Source organism: Diadema antillarum, unplaced genomic scaffold (assembly GCF_040938485.1).
Source record: "Diadema antillarum isolate AM-2024a unplaced genomic scaffold, OU_Dant_1.0 seq00001057_RagTag, whole genome shotgun sequence".
Taxonomy (NCBI): domain Eukaryota; kingdom Metazoa; phylum Echinodermata; class Echinoidea; order Diadematoida; family Diadematidae; genus Diadema; species Diadema antillarum.
In genome coordinates this window covers 30503-43023 of record NW_027271885.1, presented here as the reverse complement: position 1 = coordinate 43023, position 12521 = coordinate 30503, and the positions used below count along the sequence as shown (strand labels likewise).

The following is a 12521-nucleotide window of genomic DNA, read 5'->3' as shown; positions in this document are numbered from 1 at the left end:
TCTCGTTGGGTTAACTCTTTATGTGCCATGTTCGGACATTGGACTCGGTCGACGACGCCCCAACTTCGCATATTCTGCTCAAATGCACAAACCCACACAAACCAATCGATAAATCTCCTAATGCTGCGGTACAATGAAAGCGTTTCTCATGCTTTTGCTCCTCTCGCATACGGCTTGCATTTTATGTGGTGATTGACTATCAAGCAGTGCTCCCTACTGGATTTGCGAGTAAATTCTAAGTTTCTGTCACTGCTTTGTGTGTAAAAATCATGCCTTTACAGTAATGTAGCTTCTGGTCATTTTAAAGGAAAACAATCATAGATTTGTCATACAATATACAAAGCAAAGTTTTGCATTTTCTTGACAACTTTGCTCATTATATGTCCATGGTAACAGAAATCTATCAAAGTTACATAGATTTTAAAAACAGAACATACTAAACCATGACTATGTTGCTATCTCAGAATAATGCAGCACAGAGGATGTTTCAACCATGGCACATTTAAAAAAGGAAGGAAATCTTGAAGGATTGGATCTGTACGCTATTACCACCAAGTTCCACAACCATTTCAATGTTTCCTCTGAAGTACAGCTGAAGGGATCGTATAGTTTTGGTTGAGACCTAATTTCAGGTTTCTAACATTTTTTGGTGAGATGATGAGAAAACTCTTTAATGAAATATGAAAGAGTACGTAATTCTATGAGGAATTCAATGTTTATTTGATGAAAATTGGTTTTGAAATGTCTGAGATATCCAAAAAAGAGCAATTGTAATAAAGTGTGACACTGCCCACACTTTATTACAATCCCTTTGTTTTACTTTGTTTTGGGATGTTTCAGTCATTCCAAACCCGATTTTCATCAAATAAATTTTGAATTCCTCTTAAAATGATATGCTCTGTACCATATCATACACATGTAAGTGTTTTTGTGGTATCTCGCAAAAAGTTAACCCGTTGAGGACGGGCTGATTTTGCTAGAACACTAGTCACTCATTTCTCATAGACTGCTGCTGAGTATACTCGGGACTCGTCCTCAACAGGTTAAGAGCCCAATTCTTATCCCCACCAATACTGTACCATCCCTTTAACCCTAACTAGGCCGGGGGGCCTCCGAGGCCCCCCTCGACGTTCCGTGTGATTTATCGCTAACGCGGAAAGCTATCGCCGCAACGTTTCATGACTTTTTTCTTTTGAGTCTCTCGCATCTTTTGACACCAAATTTGCGATGCCCAGGCGCGCGTTTCCGAAGTTGCGCATAAATATGTACGTGCATGTCAGACCAAAAATTGCTGAAAAACGTGAATTTGTGTACAATTTCAATGCAAACTGCATTGCAGTGCTTACAGGCAAATTTCATAAAAGCATGATTATTTGGGGGTGTTATTGATTAAAATCAATTAATAGCATATTTTCTTGTTCGGAACAATGTTGCGGACATGCAAGTTTCATAGAAAAAATGAAAAACATAAAGTCGAAAAAATAAAGAAATGCATAAGAAATTTAAAAAACGATAAAATACTGATGTATACTAAAATTCTGATGCCGCAATTTTTTTCTCTTATATTTGCCCAGGACACTAAAAAGAATATTTACACAAAAAATAAAATGTGCCCATTTTGAGCTTTATTTAGTGATTTATACCAAATTGTCTGATTTCATGCATCATTATGCATAAATTAGCATAATTTAGCATAAGTGATAATTTTTTTTTAAATTTAACTTTGTGCTACCATAGATTACGTCATAGGCAATGTGTGTGCCAATTTTTGTCGCGATCGCGCGGTCGATGGCCGAGATCTGGAGGGGGGGGGGGGGGGGGAATTGAGCACCACTTCTTTGGTCACCACATCCAAACATTATAGGGAGGATTGACTTGGACCATGGAACATCAAAGCTATAGAGAAATATATTTTGCATAAGAATTGTCATGCTCTTTAACCCGGCACCCAAGTTTGCCCAAATTGTGAAGAGATTCCACCCCTTCTGTAACACCTCCATGATTAACTCATTGAAGACTAGTCCTGGGCATACTCAGGAAGGTATCTATGGAAAATGTGTGTTTTGGCAAAACCAGTTCATCCTCAATGGGTTAATTAAAGGTATTGTTTACCATGGGGAGCAGTGATTTAAAAATAATGTTCAAGATATCACATACGATGCATATGTGTAGGTCAGTTGTAACACAGAACATCTTACCATATCAAAATTTTGCAATAAAGCCTCTTGTTAAAGGAGATATCACTGTTTTTTTCTCAATAAACCATAACTGTAGATGGTTTAGTCTAGAAACAGTTTTATTGTACCTATTGTTCACATTTTTTCATATTCAACAATCCTTAACGTTGATTATACTGGTTCAAATATTTACATTGGTTGTTTCTATCCCGAACTCACATCTTAGAACTATTTTGAAGCAGTAATGCTGGGTTTTTGTTTCATTTGCAAATGGTCTTATGTCTTTAACTGAAATGAATAGATGATTTAGAGCATTCAAACTGGTTCCTGCTTCCAGCTGGCAGCTCCACACCAAGTCTAGCATGAAGAAGTCTCATTCGATCATTCACGTGTGAATACAAGCTTTCTCATGCACGCGTACAATCCACTTCCCAGCACTCGCTATGCGAATTCAGTGACACAATAATGTTTTGCAGATGAAAGCATTGTACCGTAAAACGGGGTGAATAGGGACAAATTTAAAGTTCTCATGACTGTATTTTTTTTCATGCAGCCCAGAGACTCAATCTTATGTGGGGATTTTATGTCCACCTAAAATACCTTTAATTTGGTATTGTGAAAGAAAATAAATATTTTGGGGAAAAGTATGTTTTTTGATAAAATGATGCTGTCCCTTTTGACCCCAAATTTGGGGTTAACAGGGACAACACTAATTTTGATTTTAAAAAAGCTGTTTGGAGGCATTTTTTTTTTCAATCCATCCAATGAATTGGATTAAGAGAACAACTACAGAGTTTAAAAATGATATACAAACATTTAAGAGCAATCTATTCCATTGTTAAATCAATCTTTAACAAAAATTTCAACAGCCTCACAAAATGAGCTGATATAAAAAAATGTGACCCATCAGGTCAAAGGTTAAGATCGAAAAGTAAGTCAAAACTTTACTAATCCATTGAATTACACTCAAATATTAACCCATTTCTTCTTCAAGTGGCAAATCATGATGTACAATCTTATTTATATACTCTAAATTCAGTGTAACTTGACTCCTATGATGTCGGGAATATTTTGGGAGTTCTTACAGCAATTATAAGCTGGCACCTATAGTATGGGTCTGACCCAAACAGATGTGTTGTTGGCATTAAAACATGCAGAAGACAGAGAAAAGGGTCATGAAATACAAGTGGAAAAGTCCTAGCCTGTCTTAGGCAGTGAAAAAAATTCCCAAGAGGGTGGGTGGGGCCAGGGTTCCCAGACCCTTCCTCCCCAAGTTAGGGTTAAGACAGCGAAGTTCACTCTCATCTATGTATACAAAAGTGAAGCCACATATCCAAAGATCTTATTGTTCTCTTGTCAAGAGATTTAGAATAAAAATTCACACTTTTGGAAATAGCTGGACGTAACAAACATTTCAGAGCAATTTATGACATTATGATAGTTAATCATACAGAAAATTTAAAGGGCCAATCAAACGACACCATGGTGTCCCTATTCACCCCAGTCTAACTTATTTTTTGCCCAAGAGAAGATAAAATGTGCTGTCACAAATTCCTGTTGAAATAATTATTTCAAATTTAAAGACCTGTTGTAGGACCTAATAGGCTACATTCATGAACCTTTTTTAGCAGATTTCATTAATCAATGGCCACAGGAGCAGAAAAGTTTTGACCACCCTGATTTTTTTTGTGATTTTTTGAAAACTTTTTATTTGGACCTCCAGTACCCTTTAAAAAAATTTTCACTTCAGGAGGACCACTTTCTGAACACTGTTGGATGGTCCTTCCATCCTGTGATAAAAATAAGAAAAAAAGTTCAAGCAAATTTGAAACATGCACATTCAAAAAACTTTTCTCGGTTTTGTCCCTATTCACCTCGCCGTCCCTTTTCACCCCGTTTTACGGTACATAAAATGTAAGAGTATTGAAGCACAGCCATGTGCATCATCTGTAAGTCTCCATTATACAAGACCCAATAAACAGCAACAAACATGACGAAGGGAAAAACAGAAAAAAAATAAGAACTGTGTTCAATGGGGCTGACTGGCTATGTAAGACTGGTATGCATTTTAATAGCAAGCTCACTTTACCTCAAGGTAAAATTCCAGGGACCTTTGTCTGTGTTAACCAGAAAGCTCCATTCAATTCAATACCCTTAGGGCAGAACTCATTGGAGTATTGAAATTCTAGTACAGTGCGGTGCGCTCCTGTTTGAGTAAAGAATACGATTTTTTATGTTCATTGCTGATTTTATCTCCAATTCTTGATCTTTTTTTCTTACATGTTATTAATTTTACTCTCGGGCAAACTTTTCTGATTCAGTCAGTGCAGTACTGCAATACACAATAGTGCAGTACTTGTTAGCTCACCTGAGCCAAAGGCTCAAGCGAGCTATTGCGATCGCCCTTCGTCCGGCGTCCGTCGTGCGTCGTGCGTCGTGCGTCGTGCGTCGTGCGTCGTGCGTCGTGCGTCGTCCGTCGTGCGTAAACTTTTTACATTTTCATCTTCTTCTTGAAAACCCCATGACCGATTTTCATCAAACTTGGCAGGTAGCATCCCTAGGGGGTTAGGAACTCAATTTGTTAAAATGGGCACCATGCCCCACCCAGGGGGCCCCCAGGGGGGCCCAAACCCCCCAAAATTAAGGAATCTGTAAAAATCTTCTTCTCTAGAACCAGAAGTGATAGAGCTAAGTTAATACTATGAGTTAGTACATTAATGACTGTAGTTTCAAGTTTGTTCATGGCAGAATCAGGGGTGCCCCCCTTGGGACCCAGGGGAGGGGGTGGGGAGGGGTCCTAATGGGGCCTAAATTATACATTTTCATCTTCTTCTTGAGAACCCCATGACCAATTTTCACCAAACTTGGCAGGTAGCATCCCTAGGGGGTTAGGATCTCAATTTGTTAAAATGGGCACCATGCCCCACCCAGGGGCCCCAGGGGGGCCCAAACCCCCCAAAATTAAGGAATCTGTAAAAATCTTCTTCTCTAGAACCAGAAGTGATAGAGCTAAGTTGATACTATGAGTTAGTACATTGGTGACTGTAGTTTCAAGTTTGTTCATGGCAGAATCAGGGGTGCCCCCCTTGGGACCCAGGGGAGGGGGTGGGGAGCTAGGGGTCCTAATGGGGCCTAAATTATACATTTTCATCTTCTTCTTGAGAACCCCATGACCAATTTTCACCAAACTTGGCAGGTAGCATCCCTAGGGGGTTAGGATCTCAATTTGTTAAAATGGGCACCATGCTCCACCCAGGGGCCCCAAGGGGGGGGGGGGGGGCAAACCCCCCAAAATGAAGGAATCTTTAAAAATCTTCTCTAGAATCAGAAGTTATAGAGCTAAGATAATACTATGAGTGAGTACATTAATGACTGTAGTTTCAAGTTTGTTCATAGCAAATCCAGGGGTGCCCCTCTTGGGGGCAGGGGGGGGGGGGGGGTTGGGAAGGTCCAAATGGGGGCCTGAATTGTACATTTTCATCTTCTTCCTGAAAACCTCATGATGGATTTTCATCAAACTTGGCAGGTAGCATCCCTAGGGGGTCAGGATCTCAATTTATCAAAATGGGCATCATGCCCCACCCAGAGGGCCCCAGGGGGCCCCAATCCCCCCAAATTAAGGAATCTTAAAAAATTTGGGCCCTTATTGTACATTTTCATCTTCTACTTGAGAATGCCTGGTCAAATTTTAGGAGAGCTGTGAATAATTTAGATTAGTGACTGCGTGAAAGGTGAACCTGCGATACTCAGGTGAGCGCTAGACCCGCGGGTCTCTTGTCTTTTTATGTTCTCTGTAATGTGATATACGAAGTTTTGTTTTTTCGTTTTTATGTTTGAACAAATATTTTGAGATATGAATTATGAACAAATTCAGAAACAAACGTGGCTATATAACAACATTTTGTTACAATGAAGTAAAAATTTAGGGCCTAAAATGATCATCATTTTATACTTCAATTTGTTTGGCTCTAAAGAAATATGTGTAATGAAAGAAAACATGGCGGTCATGAGGACTTACTTGTTAACCAGGAGCAGCCTGTATAGCAGTGATGACTCAGTAGGCCTATGATTTGGAGCCGGCATCATTTCACCACAGTGACTGCTTTCACAGTGCACTGTTTTGCAGCGACAGATATTTCCACTTCAATGGGAGATTTATAGGCTTCTACCAACCTTTACTAACTTGCTGGCCTGAAGAAGTCCACCGGAGTGGACAGAAGCTAGCCAGCAAGTCACTAAAGGTTGGTGGAAGCCTAAATCTCCTATTGTACGATCTCCCCAGCTGATGAAAGTTTTCTGCAGACATTTCCACTGAAATGATAATCATTTAGGTATTAATTTTTTTAAAATATGGCAACTACTGCTACTATGACTGAAATGATGATAATTAAGAAGAGAAAAGTAAGGATAAAATGTATTGTTTTCTTGTGATCGTTTTGAGTCATTATTGCCAATGTCACATCCTGTAATGGTGTGTGTAACCTTTCACTTCATCCCATGTGCAAAGAACTTCAGCTGCCGATCTAATATTCAGAAAACTTTTGTAAAACCAGAAACTTTAGGGAATTGCAGCCAACTGCCCTTTTCATGGCATGAAGCTCTCGCATATTCCTACCCATGAAGAAATTATCAGTGTACTACATGTACAGGATTGTGCAGATAAAACTTTGAGAAATTGTGACCATTCTCAAAATTCTTGAAACTTTCTTTCACAGGAAAATGTCTGATTTCATAATGTAGTGTGCTATGAATGGAATGAGTGACAATTATCTATGTACAATTTGTAAGACTGTATTCTTGGGATTTTTCCAGGTGTTTTTATTTTCGTGAATTGATTTTAAAAATGTTACCCTCCAAGGTAGGATATTTTAATAGTTACTTTTCATTTGAAGAAACACTTTATTTCTCATTTCCTCAAAGTAGGTCTCAATCAGGAATACTACTACTAAATTGTCTGACTTGTCCCTAATATTTGTGAAATATTAGACTCAACAAATATGGATAATGCGGTATCTTATTGGGAAATGAGAACAATACTTTGTAGATGTTCCGTCCATAGACTGGGGATCATTGCATACAATACTGCAGCCATGGATGGAATATTGACTCAATTGAAATAGGAAATATATCCATTCCTCCACAGGTTTTGGAACCATGTGCAGATTCTTCTGCCAAGAGACCCACCAGACTGGGATGCCTTCCTCCGTAGAATGAGGGAGAAGAATGCGGCCAAGAAGGCGGTCTGGAAACCGTCCCGCTCGGAGTTAATTCAAGGTTAGTCCTCCATCAAAAACTTCCTGGTCTTGTCAGCTGTGCGCAGCCTTTCTCATATGATGGCAGTCTGAATAACAACATCTCTTCAATGAGATTCAAGAAGCTCTTCCCAATTTTTGTCCTGCTATAGCTGTTGACGTTAATTGATAAAGATATAAGATTTATGAGATTTGAGTAAACACATGTCCCTTCTGTACATCCTTTCTACACTCACTTTGTGAAAGCAAGTGTCATACACCCCTCCTTCAGATAAACAAAAAGTTCATTGAAACTACATTGAGCTGCTTTAACCCATTTAGGACGGACTGATCTTGCTACATCAAGCGTTTCCCATAGACCCCTGACCAAGTATACTTGGGACTCATCCTCAACGGGTTAAAGGACGCCTTCGGATAATTTTCAGACTTTTACATTTGAACAACTATGAATCAGTTATACTGAATACAGAGTTTTAGAATTTACAGTGATTGGGATGAGGAATATGAATGTTTTCAAGATTTAAAACAAATTGCATTGAACAAGGATGATGACATAGCAGCCTCACCATAAGAATGCATGAGTTGGGGCTCAAGGAAGTAGAACAAAAGGAGAAGGTATATTATGTAGGCATAAATTCTACACAGGTCCAGTTTACCTTTGGGAGCAGTGATTTAAAAAATGTTCAAGATATCACATTGATGCATATGTGTAGGTCTGTTGTATCACAAAACATCCTACCATATGAAATTTTCTCAATAAAGCCTAAATTATAGGGAGATATCACTATTTTTCTCATTAAACCATAACTGTAGATGGTTTAATAGTCTGGAAACATTTTTATTGTAACTATTGTTCACATTTTGTGTATTTAATAGTACTCAGCATTGTATACGAATTCAATTTTTTTACAGTGGTTGTTTCTGTCCCAACCTCACATTTTAGAACTATTTCAAAGCACTAATGCTTGATTTTTATTTCATCTACAAATGGTAAGTTATGCCTTTAAGCAAGCAGTATAATTGTAATGGAATTACACTGCTACATTTCTGAAATATGTGAGGCTCCAATATCATCAGCACTGTTCAGTGTAATTTGTTTATGATTTTTCAGAGTCTTGGGTTCTCTGCTCAAGGACCACAGTAAATTCCACAAGTGAATACATGGAGCTGTCGATTTATGTACTGCGTCATGTGAAAATCATCTGGAATGAACGTTTAATTTTTGTTGCCAATACCACTTCAGTGAGTACTAATGCACATGCTTAATGTACCGTACCGTGATTCAAGAGGCAAGACAGTGGGTGGATAGGAAATATGTCATTAGAGTGTGTTTTCATACCCCTCATTTTTTTTATAGTCAAAACAAGAGTTGAGGAGCCAGCTGTTGCAAAAACATCATTATCCACTAAACCAAATTTATTAGTCGTGAAAACTAATCAATTTTTACAGCCAGAGGAAACTCTCCTCCATTAAAAAAAATAAATAAAAGGAATGGAGTGGTAGCAAGGATGAGGCTCATAAAGAGATGTTATTGATGATTGGTTTTAATAGGGGAATGCTTGCTACAAGTCCTGCTTTGTATCCTCCTGTCCTGCTCTATGGCTATTGTGTTGAGCTATGTTACGACCAAAATCACACTGAGAATGATCGCACGAAAGAAACAATCAACTAATGTTCAGGTGGTTTATTACCAGTGATATTGTGGGTACAGACTCGTAATCGGTTTTCACATCAGTACAATAATGATCAAGAGAAACTGTACTTTACAATTATAAATCGGTGATGGAATCACTTACATGCATTACAGCCAAATCTGAAATCACAAGGTCCTTGTAATCCCCTGGAAATGTCCAAATACGATGTTCGATGCACAGATGAATAATCCTTGATGCACCGATGAATGATTCCTCCGACGTAAACCCCAAGGCGCACGTTACAATAATCCATGATAAAGATCCAGGGTAAAGATCTAGGGCATATGTCCACAGCGAAACATGCAGAATCCAAATGTTACGACGACCGCGTCCAGTCGATGCGTTGAATGATGATTCACTCAATAATGTTCAGCTAGGAATCCAGCCCGTCGCAGCTTTGCCGTAGCAATGTCCATTGACATAAAAAAGGAGTGTATCTCCAATGTAGGCAAATTAATTCTGTGCAGGCAAAATGTCTCCCAAGCCTTATCTCCGCATATATAGCAGGTCAGCAAGTAACACAGGACTGACTATAACAAGTCGCTTCTGAGCCAGAAGTGACGTAACTCTCAGAGCAGAGGTGTTGGGAACTCTGCCTACCTCACAATTTCTCCGTCTTATGTATGTCCATTCACCCCTTTCTTGAATATTCTGTAATTTGCTCCAACCCGGGGCTACACACTTGTATAGGCCTATACTAGCAAGTCCAAGACTGTTTCAGAAATCGTAGATGACTCACTGCATAACTATGTGCATAACATCCTACCAAAAATAACCACCAATCACATTGGGATACAGGGACAGTGCATCACTCAGCCAAATATGTAAGCACTTCCTAGAACATTCTGGATTGGGTGAGATATCATTCTAAATTGAGTGAGCTATAATGAATTTCCTGTCACAAGCATGTATTGTGGCTATGCCAAATGGAACGTTCTCCACTAATCTGGTCAAACTTTATGCATCCGTCAATGACTTAAAGGCATAATTTACCATTTGCAGATGAAACAAAAGCCCAGCATTAGTGCTTTAAAATAGTTTTAAAATGTGCGTTATGGATAGAAACAACCACTGTGAAAATTTGAATCAATAAAATTGATTCTAAGTATTGTTAAATATACAAAATGTGAACAATAGTTATAATAAAAATGTTTCCAAACTAAACCATATACTGCTACGGTTTATTAAGAAAGATGCTGACATCTCTTTATAACTTAGGCTTTATTGCAAAACTTTCACATGGAAGTGTGTTTTGTGGTACAACAGACCTAGTACACATATGCATGAAAGGCGATATCTTGAACATTTTGTAAATGACTGCTCCTAAAGGTCAACTGGACCTTTAATGAAAATTTAGAGTTGGTTAGTAGTCACATAATGAAAACCAATAAAAGAAATAAGACATAATGACAAATTGAATAAGCAGGTAGATGAATGTTTTTTGGGAAAGGAGAAAGTGTATGAACTAAAATATGAAATAGTATTTATTGAAACGAAGTTCACCTGAAAATTATAACTTGTAATGAACTGTTTCCACAGCAGTCATTTTCATATCACTGGGAGTACGATAGCATTTTGAAATGCAAAAGTAGTCTCACAACAGAAGTGGCTTAAAAGGCAAAATGTACCATTTGCAGAAGAAACAAAACCCAGCATTAGTACTTTAAAATAGTTCTAAAATGTGAGTTAGGGATAGAAACAGCCAATGTTAAGATTTGAATCAGTATCATCAATGTTAAGTATTGTTGAGTATGCAAAAGGTGAACAATAGTTATGATAAAATGTTTCCAGACTAAACCATCTACAGTTATGGTTTAATGAGAAAAATGCTGATATCCCTGTACATGTTTGATACTAAAGGCTTTATTGCCTAATTTTATAAGGTAGAATGTTTTGTGATATAACAGACCTACACATATGCATCAAATGTGACATCTTGAACATTTTTCAAAGTCACTGCTTTGAAAGGTAAACAGTACCTTTAATTTGACTTCCACAGCATAAAAGTCAATCACAACCGAAAGAAAATAAAATTCTCATAACACCAGATAGAAGTAAAATGTTAACATGGTTTGTGACATCCACCACCCTTTAGAGAGGATATAGGGCATGGGACATGATTGTACAGTTACTAGTTTACTGTGGCTCGCCACTGTCCGATAATATGATAGTACGTGTATTACTCAACACCTTTGGAAGTCAAAATTTGCCCCAGAAAAGTGGACTCTTTCACATCAAGGTGAACATCGGAGGTTTCCCCCTAACAGTAGACAATGGTTGGGTACTTTTAACCGCTCCAGCGACCCCAACACATACATGTTGTCACTGGTGCAGCGCCCAGGGCTTAGAATACTTTATACTGTAGTGCATGAAACGCCCACTGGACTCACCCCAGAGCCATTTTTGATTGAAATGGATGTTTGCATGAAAATAAAACATAGACAAGCCTCCACCTTCAGTGTTGCCGCAATGGTTCAAAGAGTTGTTCCTCTGTAAAAGTTCCTTTATGAGAAAGTTGCGATGAACTCGTTGCTCATCCACGTGTATAACACGATGTATGCAGTACATTGGGAGCCTTGTTACGACAACATTTATGTGATGACTGAAATTTACTCATTATATTGGATGTCTCCTTTATAGGAGATGTTGAAAAAGAAAAGAAAGGGAATGGGGCCTGCAGAATAAACTTTATCAGGTATCTGACTATATTCAACCTCATTGTAAAGAGGTTCCTCTGTAATAGGGTACTTCTAGTCTTCTACTAGATTAGTCGCCCTTAGTAGGAGACATGACCATCTCCTGTTCCTGCTCACTCCAGTGGCTACGAGTCCATTCCCACATTACTTTCAAGATCCTGCTCCTGACAAACAAAATCATATGTAATCTTGCACCCACATATCTTCAAAACCTAGTCTCTCTTCGCTCCTCCTCTTCTGCCAGACCCCTCCGTTAATCTTCCTCTCTCCAATTACTTCATGGCCCATGTACAAAAACCTGTTATGGTGACTGAGCCTTCTCTTCCATTGCCCCCACTCTTTGGAATAAACCTCCTCTTTATATTTGATTTGATTTGATTTATTTCTACTTAATGCTGTTACATCAGATATGAATGTGTACAAATCAATATGACAAAGGGTATATTGACACATAGTTTTTAGTACAAAACAAAACAAATACAAACAGCTTTTGGAACTTAAACAGAAGGGTCTCCAAAATAAGCCGAGGCTTTACGGTATGGAGACCCTATAGTTAGCTACTCTGGATAGAATAAGGGATAGACAGAGAGGGAAGGGTATAGGGGGAAAAGGGAAAATTACAGTGTGTATGTTTACTACTCCAACTACTTTACATTGTTCAATAATAGTAATGATAATAAGCATAATATGATAATAATATCA

The 12521-nt window shown here is 38.4% G+C and overlaps 1 protein-coding gene across 1 annotated transcript in view; it reads left to right on the top strand.

The window, feature by feature from the left end:
- Window positions 1-12521, top strand: part of LOC139743196 (cytidine monophosphate-N-acetylneuraminic acid hydroxylase-like) — a 126046-nt gene that overhangs the window by 111642 nt on the left and 1883 nt on the right. The window contains exon 15 of the mRNA XM_071653695.1: window positions 7321-7451. Within this exon, the coding sequence (XP_071509796.1) occupies window positions 7321-7451 (131 nt within the window). The remainder of the gene's footprint in view (window positions 1-7320; window positions 7452-12521) is intronic.